This window comes from Scyliorhinus torazame, chromosome 21 (genome assembly GCF_047496885.1).
Source record: "Scyliorhinus torazame isolate Kashiwa2021f chromosome 21, sScyTor2.1, whole genome shotgun sequence".
Lineage (NCBI taxonomy): Eukaryota > Metazoa > Chordata > Chondrichthyes > Carcharhiniformes > Scyliorhinidae > Scyliorhinus > Scyliorhinus torazame.
Genome location: NC_092727.1, coordinates 100,371,128 through 100,387,651, shown reverse-complemented (window position 1 = coordinate 100,387,651; position 16,524 = coordinate 100,371,128). Strand labels below are relative to the sequence as shown.

The following is a 16,524-nucleotide window of genomic DNA, read 5'->3' as shown; positions in this document are numbered from 1 at the left end:
CTGCAAGTTAAGACATGGGCAGCAGAGGTTTGGATGACCTCTGCTTTTCGGAGGAAAAAGTATGTGAGACCAGCCAGGCATGCAGTGGAAGTGTCAAGTCTAGAGGTAACAAAGGTGTGACATAAAGGTTTGGAATGGGCATTCCTGGTGATGGCACAGGTATGCGGTTGGAACTCATCCCAAGGGGTTGGGTGGGAGGGGGGGGGGACGGAAATTGTTGAATTGGTGGTTAAAATGGAGGGCTTTGTTGGAGCAAATAGTAACTCATAGAATCATAGAATTTACAATAGAATCATTCGGCCCATCAAGTCTGCACCGGCCCTTTCAAAGAGCACCTTACTGAAGCCCACGTATCTACCCTATCCCAGTAACCCCCACTTAACATTTGTTGGACTCAAAAGGCAATTTATCATGGCCAATCCATCTATCCTGCACATCTTTGGACTGTGGGAGGAAACCGGAGCACCCGGAGGAAACCCACGCAGACACAAGGAGAACGTGCAGACTCCGCACAGACAGTGACCCAGCCGGGAATCAAACCTGGGACCCTGGAGCTGGGAAGCAACTGTGCTAACCACTATGCTGCCGTGCTGCCCACAATATAACTTTATATTGGAAGGAGGGTCAGTAAACCGGGGAGACAAAGGTACAAGGCAATGGAACCAGAGGGTTAGTAAAAATTTATTTTTCAACCCTTTGAGTTATGATCTGAAAATTCACTGTCTGAAAGGGTGGTAGAGGTAAATTAAATAACTTTCAAAAGGGCATTGAATAAATATTTGAAAAGAAACATTTGCAGCTATAGCGAATTTGCAAGAGAATGGGGCTAGTTGAGTAGATGTTTGAAAGAGCCAGCACAAGCAGGATTGCTTGAATGGCTTTGTGCTGTATGATTCTGTGAAATAGCTGTGACTACAATCTGAATCTAACCTTTGCAAAAGGTTATTGTATTTGTGTTGTGCAGCGTTCAGTTTGTTTTCTGGCTTAACCTGTGTTGACTGAACTAGTTGCCCAGTCTATTTGAGGGGCACAAGGTACTCCTTTTCATTCCTGTGTATTAGAAATCAATAACCCTGAGCATTAAGTTTTCTCAGTTGCAAGTCCACTTTGTGACACTGTGCCTTGTTGATGAGGGGTCATATGTTTTAAACTGTGGTTAATCTCTGTGTACTGGGGTACATGATTGCACTTGGGAGGGAGTAAGTCCTTCCAATTTCTTGCTGGATCAAATAATCCCTGCTGGCTGTGTGAGGCCCGAAATAGTTTCCCTGCGATGTGGTCTATTAATACATCGTCCCCAATATAACTTGCAATTCTGCGGATGAGGACTTAGAGCTTTTGGTTTTTTTCGTGGCCCTGAGTCAAAAGGGCAACTTGCAAAATTGGTCAACCAAAATAGACCATGTCTGAGTCATTTGGGATACTGCAGCCAGCCAATGTTCCTGCCCTTTGCTTATTGCTTTACTTAATAATTGCTTGATTTGGGAGTTTTGACTGACCTTGGATTAAAAATCCCTCCACTGCTTAGAGCAGTGCAGCAATGTGATTTTATGCAACTACATGGGACTGATAATAAAGCATTAAATACTTTTTGGCAAGTCTCTTTATACCAGAACTCTATTAAACAAATGGGTACAGTTCAGTAGCATGGCTAGTCTGTTTCACAGAACTATGTAGAATAACGTTCCTTGCAACAGCAGGGGCAATGCACCCAATTTGTTTTATGGGCAACTTTGGCTAGCATTTAATTGGTTATTACCATCTGTCTTGGTTCAATGACTGAAATCTTCGAAGGCTGTGAAGTCTGTTGTGTAATGACTATTTTATCACCTACACTCCAAAAATATTTCCAGTGGGAGTCTGTTAACTGCAGCAATTAGGACTGTGGGTTGCTCTGACAGATATCCGTATTGTGGCTGCTTCCATGTAGCGTGTTGAGCAATGAATGCCAGTTTGTTTTTTTTTGTTTTTTTTTTCTCTCTCCCTTTCTCTTGAGATTAATGTGACGCTTCACATATTTGTGGGACTATGAATTGATTTTTAAAACTGCTTCCAAGGAAATCCAGGGAGGTGAACTATAATTATCTGTTTCCAAAGCAAGCTCCATTGAACGTTGACTGCACTTCCCAGCATTTCATTATAGTGAAGTACTTTGATATTTGAAAGATATAAGAAGGTACTATACAAATGCAAGTTATTTATTTATGGTTGCCTAGAGCACTTTTGTCAAGTGGTCACAAGGCACTTCTCCAGTGGAGGAGAGGGATATGGCTGCAGATGCATTCACTAATGTCTGAATATGGAGGAGACATGTGATGTAATGGAATGATGGTAGGTCTGTAATTTTGTGGAAGAAAATGTTTTTGAGAAAGGTGAGGCAAATTAATTGGATTGATTTAAAATACATAAACATAGATGTCTGTTTAAAAATCAAATCTTGTGGTGATCAACTGGAAAACTGTGGCAGTCCTCATCTGTTTCATCACACATACAAACCACGGTCTCAACATTGCTGACCCAGAAAGAACTCCAAGTGGACCAAAACTTTTGTATAAAATCCAAAGTTGTACATATTCATTGGAGAAGCAATTGCAAGGACAGCCAGCAAGATGTGCGCTAATTGTTCATGGGGAAAAATAGTTGGTTGTACACATATCAAGACATACCATAGTTATTCACCTTGACTCAGTGGTAGCATCCTCACCTGGGTCAACAAGTCATGGGCTTAAACTCTTTTTTTTTCATTCTTTCATGGAATGTGAGCATCGCTGGCAAGGCCAGCACTGGTTAATCATCCCTAATTTCCCTTGAAGGTGGTGGTTCCAGAGACTTGGAACGCATTATCTGGACTGATACTTCACAGCTGTACTGAGGGAGTACTTCACTATGAGAGATCCCACGTTTCAGCTGAGACATTAAACCAGGCCTGTGTGTCCCTTTTGGTAAATGTAAAAATAGCACTATTTGTTGATGAGCAGGGGAGTTCTCGTGGTGTTGTGGTCATAATTTTAATTCTGGAAAAGATCACTCACTGCTATCTGGCCACTTAATTAGCTACTGTTTTTTGGTCACCTCCTTTCCCTACACTACACCAGCAGCTACCCTTAAAATACTTCACTGGCTTTAAAGCTCTTGAAGATTTTCTGAAATTATGCAAGTTACTATATAAATGCAATTTGTTCATAGAAGCAGCCAAATGCATCTCACTGTATTTCTGACTTTCAACAGATGACAAAATATACCTGAGGTCATTATGTTATTGATGTCATGGGTTCTTGGAAAGTACTCAAACCATTCCTGGTAATAGAAATGCATAAGACATTGTTCCAGCCTAGACCTGCCTTGGGCTGTCTCCTGGTGGGTGGTGTTCTCAAGTGTAATGGTGGTATCCATGTCGATGATCTGGCACGTCTTGCAGAGATTGACATGGCAGGGTTGTGTGGTGTCGTGGTCGCTCTTCTGAAGGCTGGATAGTTTGCTGCAAACAATGGTTTGTTTGAGGTTGCTTCAAAACAGCGGTACATACGCGTGCGACTCAGCCAACGTTGTCTACCTTATACGCTGCAGGAAAGGATGTCTCGAAGTGTGGTACATTGGCGAGACCATGCAGATGCTGCAACAACGGATGAATGGACGTCGCGCAACAATCGCCAGGCAGGAATGTTCTCTTCCAGCCGGGGAATTCCCTTTCTCTTCCAGTCAAGGGCATTCAGCTTCTGAGCTCCGGGTAAGCGTTCTCCAAGGTGGCCTTCAGGACGCACGACAACGCAGAATCGCCGAACAGAACCTTATAGCCAAGTTCCGCACACGAGTACGGCCTCAACCGGGACTTTGGATTCATGTCACATTACATTCACTCCCCACCATCTGGCCTGGGCTTGCGAAATCCTACCAACTGTCCTGGCGAGACGATTCACATCTCTTTAACCTGGGATTACCCCTCTCTCTGGATCTGTAAAGACTTAATTACCTGCAGATGCTCACATTCAAAGCATCGGTATTGCATCTTTGACTCTGTCTAATATATACATGTTTCTGGAACCTACCTCTTCATTCACCTGAGGAAGGAGCAGTGCTCCGAAAGCTAGTGATTTGAAACAAACCTGTTGGACTTTAACCTCGTGTAGTAAGACTTCTTACAGTGAAAACTAGAAACAGACAATTACTTGAGCAAAAATCAAAATAGAGGACAGTGTTCATGGTCTGAAGTTGTTGAACTCCATATTTAGTCCAAAAGGCTGTTAAAGTGCCCAATCAGATGGTGAGGTGCTGTCCCTCAAGCTTGTGTTGGACTTTGCTGGAACATTGCGGCTGGATGAGGACAGAAATATGTAAGGATTGTAACACCCACCCTTTTTTTGTCTCCGCCTCGCTGTCCAAGGCCCCAAGGACCCTTTCCAGGTGATGCAGAGCTTTACTTGTACTTTCAATTTAGTATACTGTATTCACTGCTCACAATGTGGTCTCTACATGGGGAGATCAGTTGCAGACTGGGTGACTACTTTGCGGATTCACTCAATCTGCAAGAATGACCCCAACCTTTCAAATGCTGCCATTTTAATTCACCACTTTGCTCTCGTGCTCACATTTCTGCCCTCTGCCTGCTACAATGTTCCAGTGAAACCCAGTTCAAGCTTTAAGAACAGCACCTCATTTTCTGGTTGTGCACTTTACAGCCCTCTGGCCTCCATATTGAGTTCAAAAACTTTAGACTGCGAGATCTGCCCTCATTTCCTTTTGGCAAGTGCCAATCTGTATTATCTTTTAATGATTTTACTTTCAGAATAAACTGTCCTTTTACTCTGCCATTAATGCTGCACCAGTCCAAAGATGTGCAAGTTAGGTGGATTGGCCATGATAAATTGCCCGTAGTGTCCAAAATTGCCCTTAGTGTTGGGTGGGGTTTCTGGGTTATGGGGATAGGGTGGAGGTGTTGACCTTGGGTAGGGTGCTCTTTCCAAGAGCCGGTGCGGACTCGATGGGCCGAATGGCCTCCTTCTGCACTGTAAATTCTATGATTCTAATGCCTTGTTTCTTTACTACACCCATTATCACTCCCTTTGCCTTTTTGTTCCGTGATATCTTTGTCATCTAATGTCTCCATAGCCTAACATTGACCTTCCCTTTTTGTTCTTTCTGACCGTTCCAACCACCGTTTCAACAGCATAACACCTATCACATTTTCTCTCTTCAGTTCCGACTCCAATCATGTTATATTCGACACAGAACCGTAGCTCTGTTTCTCTCTCCATATATACTTCACACTGCTGAGATTTTCCAGCGTTTTTAATTCCTTGCTTCACTTTTGCTATGCTGTTATAATCCAAGCCTAGGGCTTCCTAGCCATTCTTCTTTTCGATATCTTTTTAAATGCTGGTGTGGTTATATACCCATGCACAGTTCTGCAAACAGTTAATAATGCAACCTCTAACCAGCTGTTGGTGATAGAGATCTATCCCGTGACTCCAGAAACCAGGCAGTTGGTAGCGAGACATACAAGAAGACAGTTGCACTTAGAGTAGCTCCAGGAGAATATACTGAATTCATTTAGTTGCCATTGTCTGTATAGCAGTTCCTTAGTTACCTTTTCCACGTGTTAATTAATAAATCATCTTTATAGTTAATCAACTATATGTTCTGTGTACATCATTACAACGGTTACATTGCAGAACACAACATAGTACCAGGAGTGTGGAACACTTAAAGGGTAACAACAGAGAAGACTGGTTGAAATAGGCTGAAGAACGAAAAGAGAAGATTCTTCCGCTGACCTGGTGAACTACGGCCATCTGCGACTCAATGCAACAAACTACTGTGAAGTTAGAGATGGAAGGTTTGAAGACACTTCACCAGTTTCAAGAATCGGGTAACGTAGATGAAAATTGGCGTGTGTTCAAGCAGCAATTTAGACTCTGGGCTGGATTCTCTGCCCCGCCGCACCACATTTATGTTTCACCCCACCAGCGGGATGCTCTGTTACGCCGGCTGGTCAATGGGGTTTCCCATTGTGGGACAGCCCCATGCAGTCGGGAAACCCCTGGGCTGCTGACAAAATGGAGCATCCCACCGGTGGAGAATCCAGCCCTCTATGTTGCAGCCCTTGGCCAGCAGGCACAACTTGACGAGAGGCGCATTGCGTTGCTGCTCAAGCAATAGGACAAGACAATAGGACATTGCGTAGTGGGTCCTCGAGCAATAGGACAAGACAATACCATCGCCTTCGACAGCGAAGAGGAAAGCAAGAGCTACAATGAGGTGATAAATGAAATGAAAATTGCTTATTGTCGCAAGTAGGCTTCAAATGAAGTTACTGTAAAAAGCCCCTTGTCGCCACATTCCGGCGCCTGTTCGGGGAGGCTGGTACGGGCATCGAACCGTGCAGCTGGCCTGCCATGGTCTGTTTTAAAAGCCAGCGATTTAGCCCAGTGTGCTAAACCAGCAAGTACTTTGATCGGCATTGCTCTCTGAAAAAAAGAAAACATTTGAACGATACATATTTTGTACGCTTACCAAAAAAGCAGGCAAATCTTTTGATAGCTTTGTAACCGACTTGCAGCAGAAGGCGCAGTGGTGCAATTTTAGTACTCTGAATTCGTCGATCTGAGACCAGATATTGTTTGGGATATTGAATGATAAAATACGTGAGAGATTATTGCAGGAAGACGGCCCGAGATTAGAAAACGCTATCAAGATCTGCCATGCGAGTGAGCTAGCTGCACAGCAGATGAGTACGCTCAACCACAAAACGTTTGGCACTAATCTAGAAGAAGACTCCAGCGCCATCAGCACTGTGACGCAGTTCAATAACAATAGTGGTCTCGGCGCAGGTGGCCATTTTATCAGGTCCACCATTTTGTGCCAGCGATGCGGCAATCGTCATCGGCCACAGCAATGTCCAGCATTTGGGAAAGTATGTTCCAAGTGTGGCCGTACAATTCATTTTGCGAAGCATCATTTTGCCAAGCAATGTTTTTCACGTACTACAGTTGAGTAGATGTTCCTTGAAGAACAGTTTTCCATTAATCTGATTTTTTATTATTATTTCAACCAGGGACACTATGAAAAGTGAAGAAGTCTTACTGACCAGTTAGGACAATAGTGATAATGAAACTGATACCATCGAAGGCAGGTGGACAATTCCAGAGATGCTGAACAACACATTGATAAAATGCAAGCTCAACACGAGAGCGAGGGCCAACCCCTCAGTCTGTCAATCAAATGAGACTACTGATTGACTACAGTGGGAAGGAGATGTGAACTCAAGCATGGGTTCACAACAGAAGTCACATCATACCATTTTCCATTGTGGACACGAAACGCGAGTACATCATAGGAGCGGACGCGTGTGAGGCCCTGAACTTAGTTTGAGCGGCTATACATTCCAGGCAGCGCTGCGACCGAGAATAGTTGTGACGGGCAACAAGATATCATGGCGCAGTTATCCGATGAGATACACATTTAAAGTAGAGGACGGCAAACCAGATGAAGCGGTGGAAGAGCCAAAATAAGTTCAAGATTTCTGGTTTACAGTCTTCAAAGATGAGGATTTGCTCAGTGGCATGATACAGGATCATGATGTGCATATCTTAAAGCATCTACAAGATGTAAATATAACATTTTTAGATCCTGGACAGCTTCACTCTAGTTCAAGTTTGAGCCAAATGAGTATTTCACAAACGAGGTACTGACAAAAACATACCAGGTGGAGTCGCATCCTGATGGGTCAGACTTTTTCGTCTTTCAAATCACGGGCTGCACAGGGTGCCGGAGTCACATTGAAAACCATTATAATGAAGCAGAAGCATAAAGGACGGGCCACTGGTAGAACACTTACGCAAACTGTACCAAATGGCCTTTCTTGCATTTCTTTAGTCCTCCTGAAGTTCCAGAGCATGGAGAGCTGGATGAAGGTTCTGCAGCAAGACCCGCGGCTGACTTGGAAATTGGTCACTTGCATGAACACATGAAATGAAAATCGCTTATTGTCACAAGTAGGCTTCAAATGAAGCTACTGTGAAAAGCCCCTAGGCGCCACATTCCGGCGCCTAATTCCACGAGAACTAGACGATGGTGATCATTATGATAATGATTACGGGGATGATAATTATGATGACAACGATTACGATGAGAAAAGTGAAGAATCCGGTGATGAGCCAGAAGAAGAAGACTATGAAAATCTATTCAGTTTATTTGGCGGCAGTGACGAGGTGATCACACGAAACCCCCAGGCTGCGCAGCACAATGATGTGTTAAAACTATAAGATGACGTATGAGAGGCTGAGAGTGAGATTGCATTAGCAGACGCATCAGATGACAGCAATTCAACTGCGAACAGCCTGATGACTAAATAAATAATCCCCATTCTGGAGAAGAGGCATTTGGTGAATCAGCACTGCACACAAAATGGTTGCTGCAGTAGACTCCTCAAAACTCGAGGCGACTCTAACGAGAGATGTGCTAGAATGTGCTACATCTGGGTGCAGTTCCACAGTGACCCAAAACATATCAGATGAGGAAGAGCCACTAATTGGCTCTTCAGCAAAAGACGACCCATACATCGTCCTATCAAGTGAGGATGAGCCACCAATTGGGGCTCAAACACAAAATGAAGGAGCAGCACCCAATGTTAGGGATGTTGAGCCAACCCAGAGTGCGAGGCTTTGCAAACTGCTCCTGAAGTTGACTGCACAGTCATCCAAAATAATATGTCAACACAGGGTGTTTCACCCGGTGATGGGCATGCAACTCAGCATATGGATGCAACCATGGATCTACCAAAATTCATCAGTCCAGCTAAAGCAGCAGTGGTAAAGGAAGAGCCAGAATCGGCCTGCACAGCAGACGATCCACAAGAAAATAGTCACGTGGCACAGTCCAGCGGCATGACGTGTGCCAAAGAGCAAAAAGGAAGCACGGTCAAAAGATGCCTCCCATGAGAAGGAAGGGGAGGATATGCTGGGTCACCCCTACGGTACTAAAGAGGAAGGCATTGGCAATGTGGCCTACCGGCCGGAAAGCATACGACCATGCAGCAAGAATCATTGCGGTAAAAAGGGAACAGCAAGAAAACCGGGCTTCTGGACGCATCATGACAAAAGGCCAAACAAGCTGATAGTACACAACAGACCTGCCAGAAAACGGGTCTTTCTGAAGTTAAAGCTACATTGAGCAGCCGATAAAAGTTCAGAAGACCAATGGAGCGATGTGGTTATTTATAAAAAAAAAAAAAAAAAATGTTTTTATTGGGTTTTTGAACGAAATATATTTACTGTTATGTACACAGAATAAGAAATATATATATGTATACATGTATAGAAGAGAAGGGCACACCCAAACATAACAACAAAAAATAATAATATATAATAAAATAGAATAACTGGCAGAGTATTGTGCACCAGCTCAACAGCAGCAACTCTGTACAACTGGCAAAATTATTTACAATACATAAGTAGGCGACTGTTTGGGGGGGGGGGGGTGGGGGGTGGAGACTGGGGAGATAAATATACATTTGGGTGCGGGAGAAACAATTACAGTGGGCAATACTCTAATGGGTTTGGTGTTGGTGTTGTCACTTGCTTCTCCCGTACGGTCTCGCTGCCGTTGTCGTCTCGCGTTCACCTCCACTTCAGCCGTTCCTCCCATCTTTCGCCTGTATTCTCCTTGTTCTCTAGACCTGGAGATGCCAAGTTTGTTATCGCATCCCGTGCCCTCCCTCCGACTCATTTACCTGCCTCTTTCCCCCCCCCCCCCCCCCCCCCCCCCCCAACCTCTCTGGCTCTCCTCTCTTGTTCCCTGTCCCCCCCACTCCTTCCCCCCCCCCCCTCCCCCTGTGGTTCGGCTTTCTTTCCTCTTAGGTTTAGCTGTCCCACTCACCCACTCTCCACGGCCTATCTCTCCCTCTCATGCTTTGGCTACTTTCCCCTGGTTCTTGGCTATCTGACTATTCTTCTGCTTGTTCGTTGGCCACAAACAGGTCCCGGACCAATTGGGTGAATGGCTCCCACGTTCTGTGGAAGCCGTCGTCTGACCCTCGGATGGCGAATTTGATTTTCTCCATTTGGAGAGATTCCGAGAGGTCGGACAGCCAGTCTGCAGCTTTGGGTGGTGCTGCTGACCGCCAGCCGAACAGGATTCTACGGCGGGCGATCAGGGAGGCAAAGGCAAGGGTGTCCGCCCTCCCCAGGAATAGATCTGGCTGGGCTGAAACCCCGAAGACTGCCACTTTCGGGCATGGCTCCACCCTCATCCCCACCACTTTGGACATTGCCTCGAAGAAGGCTATCCAGCACCTGCAAGTCTGGGGCAAGACCAGAACATGTGGGCGTGGTTGGCCAGGCCTCCTTGGCACGGTTCACATCTATCCTCCACCTCCGGGAAGAATCTACTCATACGGGCTCTTGTTAAGTGGGCTCCATATACCACTTTTAGCTGCATCAGGCTGAGCCTTGCGCACGTGGAGGTGGTGTTGACCCTGTGCAGTGCTTCGCTCCAGAATCCCCACCCTATTTCAATCCCCAGGTCCTCCTCCCATTTCTTTCTTGTTGAGCCCACTACGATGTCGGCCCTCTCTACCAGTCGGTCATACATGTAGCTACATTTTCCTTTATCTCGTATGCTTGTGTTCAGTAACTCTTCCAGTCGTGTCTGTCGTGGCGGTTGTGGGTACGTCCTTGTCTCCTTTCGTAGGAAGTTTTTGAGTTTTAGATACCTTGGCTCGTTCCCCCTGGCTAGCTAGAATTTCTCTGTCACTTTGTCCAGTGTTGCGATCCTGCCGTCCATGTGTAGGTCCCTGACTCTGTCCCTCCGTCCTGCCACCATCTTTTGAAGGTGGCGTCAGTCAGTCCTGGTGTGAACCTATGGTTGTTGCAGATGGGAGCTTTGTCCGACATTTTGGTCAGGCCAAATTGCTGCCGTAGTTGGTTCCAGGTGTAAAGGGTCGCTATCGCCACTGGGCTGCTGGAGTGTTTTTTTGGGTGGGGATGGGAGTGCTGCTGTGGCAAGGGCCCGGAGGGAGGTCCCCATGCAGGAGGGCCTCTTCCTCGCGCACCCACTCGGCTTCTGGCTCCTTGATCCAATCCCTTATTCGCTCGGCCGTCGCCGCCCAGTGGTAGAATTGTAGGTTTGGGAGGGCAGCCCCCCCCCCCCAGATTTTGTTTTTTATAGGACCTTTGGGATCCTAGCATGGCGATGTTGTCATGCGTGTTCAATAAACTGTGCACCAGGCACACGTCCATCAGGCAGATCATGTTGTATGAAGCACAGGTGCGTCTGTATATATGACGTGTAAAATGACAATGCAGATCATGTTTTGTAAAACAGTTATATTCAAATACAAATGTTAACAGTTCGAGGAAAGGGGATATTGGGATATTGCCTGTGCACAGTTCTTTGTATAATGCAACCTCCAACCAGCTGGTGGCGACAGAGATCCATCACCTGACTCGAGACACCGGGCAGTTGGTAGCAAGACGTACAAGAAGACAGTTGGCAATCGAGATCCATCACCTGACTCGAGACACCGGGCAGTTGGTAGCAAGACTTTCCAAGAAGACAGTTGGCGATAGAGATCCATCATCTGACTCAAGACACCGGGCAGCTGGTAGCAAGACGTACAAGAAGACCGTTGCGCTCAGAGTAGCTCCAGGAGAATTCACTGAATTCATTTAGTAGCCATCATCTTATAGTAGTTCCTTAGTTACCTTTTCCACCTGTTTATTAAATCATCTCTATAGTTAATCAACTATATGTTCTGTGTACATCATTACAACAGTTACATCACAGAACACAACAGTTGAATGTTGAGAATATTGATTTGATTCTTAATTTGCTCTCTTATAATACTATCCATGTAAAGAAGGATGTAGTGAAGGTATTGTTGAAATGAAGAATGTTCATTCAACTTGTTTTTTTTTTTTTCTTTTGTGGCCTCTGACCAGATTGCAAAGCTCAGACAGCAACTTCAACGCACTAAACTAAGTAAGAAGTACAGCAAGGACAAAGAGCGTCAGTCACCTCTGCATGGAGATCATGCTGCTATGGGTGTGTTGCAGCAGGTAAGATGCTATTTGTGGACAAAAGTTGTCCATATTTGGTATGCGCAAGACAGTAGTAATTAAAATTGCTTGTGCATCAAACTTGTACCCGACTATGGTTGTTATTGACTGAGTCTTGAACATGACCATAGGGGTGGTTGCATGCCTTGAATCCAACTGGAGAACAAAATTCATATTGTTCTGTTGGCATCTTATTAAGGGCAGTGCTTGAATAATTGAAGGACCTGCATTGTTGGTTAACCTGTTATCAGTCTACCTGCTGTAGACAGTGTGCATTTAATACTGAAATATAACATGAGATTTCTGGTTGCCACTTATTTTAAATTGAAATAAAGTAAGCACTGAGGGCGAATAAGATCCCAACAGCCTTCTTATTCACATTATCTTCTGCTGTCCACTTCGATGGTTAGCCCACATAAAGGCTATCAGGAAACTACATGTCTTTTATCTTTTACAGTTTTGTTTAACTACCTCAGTCAATAGCCGATGCTGCTTGAATTGATGAGGTTTAAATGAAACAACACTATTTTGTTAGATTAAGTTTGCCCTCTGATATTAAGTGACAAAGTATAGTTAATAAAAATAAAACATTGGAAGATTCCCAAAGGCATGTTTGTTTTGAATATTTGACCAAGGAGAGATGCGTGTTTAGTGTAGATCCGTTGAGGATGAACAATCCGTTCTATTGTGTGCACCTAAAATTGTAAACTTCTCATGTTTATTGCTTTTTCTTATAATTTGGCATGTTTGTTTTTGAAAGGGACCTTCCAGATCTGTGCCCATTCTGCCAGCAAACCTCGCCATCACAAAGTTAATTCCACGCCTTAGGAACAGCTTGGAGGCAATAAATCAAGAAATTGAAGGAATGTTTATTAAAGAACCTGGAGATAAAGAGTTACTGAGGGTAGGTAGTCTCGTTAATAACTCTGATTAAGTCACTCAAATGTTTTTTTCCCTTGAGTATTGTTTTTACACTTGATGCAAACATCCAGTCCTAACTACAAAACGTTCCCATTGAATTTGTACTGGAATTTCAAATAACTTGCATGAGAATTTGTTCCCTTTATAACTGAAGGTCCGATGTATTGTGTGGTGCATTACTAAGCTATTCAGTCTAGGATGGTGTCCCTGGTTTGATTGCTGGTGTTGGCAAGAATTACAGTGGAATAGACAACGGTATACTGAAATTGGCTTGTGCCTCCCTGAGCTCGGCAAGAAGACATTAGTAACAGCAATTGCTCTGTTCAGCATCCAGTGAGCTTTTACAAATCAGTGTGTGCAGACAAGTTTTTTTTATTGAGCTGCAATGTTCCTATGGTTGATAAGCATGCTGACATTGACTTTACGTTTGTGCAAGATAGCTGAAGGTTACTGATATCTATGGAGTCGTAATCCTGAAAATATTGCTTGAATGGAGTGCGGTGTGTGCTTGCGTATATGGCTGGAGGAGGTGCTGACGATAGGGAGACTCGAGAAGGGAGTTTACGGGCTATTTTGGAAGAGGAGAAGACACCGCCAGAAGAGAACAAGACAAAGTGGGAGGAAGAGTTGGGAGAGGGTATGGAGGAGGGGTTCTGGTGTGAGGTGCTCCGGAGGCGGAACACCTCCACCTCGTGGGTAAGGTTGGGACTGATACAGCTGAAGGTGGTATATAGAGCACATCTTACAAAGGCGAGGATGAGCTGGCTCTTTGAGGGGGTAGAAGATGTGTGCGAACGTTGCGGAGGGGGGGGCCTCAAACCACGTTCGTATGTTTTGGTCCTGTCCAAAACTGGAGGATTACTGGAAGGAGGTTTTTAGGGTAATCTCTAAAGTGGTGCATGTGAAACTGGACCCGTGCCCTCGGGAGGCCATAATCAGGGTGTCGGACCAGCCGGGGTTGGAAACGGGTGTGGAGGCAGATGTTGCAGCCTTAGCCTCATTGATCGCCCGAAGGTGAATCCTGTTAGGGTGGAGATCTACCTCTCCACCCTAGCGTGGCGGGGGGACCTGCTGGAATTCTTGACTCTTGAGAAAGTCAAATTTGAACTGAGGGGAAGGATGGAGGGGTTCTGCAATTCATTGGCGTTATTCATTATGCACTTTTGAGAATTAGGATACATCGAACACTAGGAGGGGAATGGCTGGGAGGGGCGGGGGGAGGACGAGGGGGGATGGGGGCGTGCCTGGGAGGGGTGGGGGGAGGAGGAGGGAGGTGCCTGGGAGGGGTGGGGGGAGGAGGAGGGAGGGAGGGTTATGTGTTAATGGTGACTATGGGTGATTCCTGATTGTCATTAGTTTGTTCACGTGTGGGCTAATTGTTGTTATTGATATGGGGATTGACATTGCATTCATTACTGATTGTTGGGTGTAAATTTGGGAGAAATTATGAAAAATGAGAATAAAAATATTTTTTTAAAAACTGAACAAAGTTGCACGTTCCAGCTCCATTACAGAAGTTGAACACAATCTAGAGTGTACAGGGAATGTTGCATTCTTGGAGGTATTGTCTGTCAGATCCGTTTTTAAACTTGAGGCCCTGTCACCTTGTGCCGTTGGGTGTGAAAGATCTCATAGCGCTGATGAGATGAGGTTGATGCTATAACTAACTAAGCTATTGTGTTGGTACTTCTGTGGCTTGAGACCGGTCGTGAGTTCAGGTTTTTGTCTGGAAACCTGAGGGGGTGGTCTTAGCCAGCAGTTTAATGCAATACTGTCTAGTGTAAGGGTCCTTCCTGGTGATTCCTTTATTTCCCCTTCATTTTTTGTAGTTATCATTGTGATCTGTGGAGGCTTAATAGACACATGTCTTAAGTCAAGCAGCAGAGTGAATGAGCAATTCAGAAAGTTACAACATAGTTTATAGTGCTAGTGTTCCAACAGGAGAACTCAGACTTTTCAGCACTTGAGTGATGGGGTGGGACTTGGTTCAATTGATTGGCTGTTGGCCAATGAATTGGCCTAAATGCCATATTCTGCCCGGTAACAGGTGGTGGTTGGATCCTGCCTGAGTGGGATGATTTCCAGAGACCTAAGGAAAGCAGATTAGACCCCTGAAAGCACAGGATAAGGACCGTCTCCCTCTCTCCCCCTCTTTTTCCCTCTGTGTGTGTGTCTCTCTCTCTCTCCCACTCTCTTTTCCCCTCTTTCCCACTCTCTCTCCCCCTCTCCGCCTCTTTTATCCTCTCTCTCTTTTACCCTTTCCTCCTCTCTCTCTTTTACCCTTTCCTCCTCTCTCTCTTTTACCCTTTCCTCCTCTCTCTCTTTTACCCTTTCCTCCTCTCTCACTTTTACCCTTTCCTCCTCTCTCTCTTTTACCCTTTCCTCCTCTCTTTTACCCTTTCCTCCTCTCTTTTACCCTTTCCCCTCTTTCTCTTTTACCCTCACCCCCTCTCTTTTACCCTCTCCCCCTCTCTCTCTTTTACCCTCTTCCCCCCTCTCTCTCTTTTACCCTCTCCCCCTCTCTCTCTCTTACCCTCTCCCCCTCTCTCTTTTACCCTCTTCCCCTTCTCTCTTTTACCCTCTCCCCCTCTCTCTTTTACCCTCTTCCCCTTCTCTCTTTTACCCTCTCTCTCTCTCTTTTACTCTCTTTCCCCTCTCTCTCTCTCTCTCCTCCTCCTCTCTTCTCTCTCTCTCTCTCTCTCTCTCTCTCTCTCTCTCTCTCTCTCTCTCTCTCTCTCTCTCTCTCTCTCTCTCTCTCTCTCTCTCTCTCTCTCTTTCTTTTACTCTCTTCCCCCTCTCTCTTTTACTCTCTCCTCTCACACTATTTCTGAACCTATTTATCATAAAATGGGGACGGGGTTAGGAGTTAGATAATAGTCAACCTGTTGTATTTGCTGCATATTGCATATTTCATTTATAGTTTGTTCTAAATAAAAAGTAATTTGTTTAAATTTAAAAATCTGGTGTCTGTAATTAATGGGCAGCCAAGGGCCAACGGCTTGGGTATTTTTCGAAGAATTATTGCGACTCCGGGTCAATGGGGGTTGGATTGACGCGCTCTACCCCAGGGTGTCGTAACACCAGGGCCAACTTTCAGATTGAAATTTTAAAATTAAACTTGGGGCTTTCTCCCAGTATTCTGGTTAGTATTGATGCATCAACCATGCCATTTTAAAACCGATTACCCAGAAATATATTTCCATTGCTGTTTGTGGGATTTTGTCCACAAATTAGCTCATATCATTGTTTTATATTATACCGTGGGAATTGCTTTATTTTGGTTTCTGTATTCTGAAATCCAATTGGCTCATATATTTAGTGGAATTTCAAGTTCAACTAAATTTGATCACTAGTCATCCAAATTCAACCAACTTTTATGGTTTATGGATTTAAATGTTTGTACAGTTGACCTTTAAACATGATTTATTTGTGGGGGGGGGGGGGGGGGGTTGGTGCTGGTGGCTGGCCTTTTTAATATACCATATTTTGAACTTTACCCAAAGAAAGCACTTCATGTGCAATAATTTACAAGCAGCACCTATATTTTCAA

General features: G+C 44.8%; 1 protein-coding gene across 3 annotated transcripts in view; it reads left to right on the top strand.

Annotated features, from left to right (window-relative positions):
* LOC140398441 (glucocorticoid-induced transcript 1 protein-like) overlaps positions 1 to 16,524 on the top strand; it is an 80,231-nt gene that overhangs the window by 54,250 nt on the left and 9,457 nt on the right. For all 3 annotated transcript variants that reach the window (XM_072487130.1, XM_072487129.1, XM_072487128.1), the window contains 2 exons: positions 11,937 to 12,053; positions 12,814 to 12,957. In XM_072487130.1, coding sequence (XP_072343231.1) covers positions 11,937 to 12,053; positions 12,814 to 12,957 — 261 coding nt within the window. The remainder of the gene's footprint in view (positions 1 to 11,936; positions 12,054 to 12,813; positions 12,958 to 16,524) is intronic.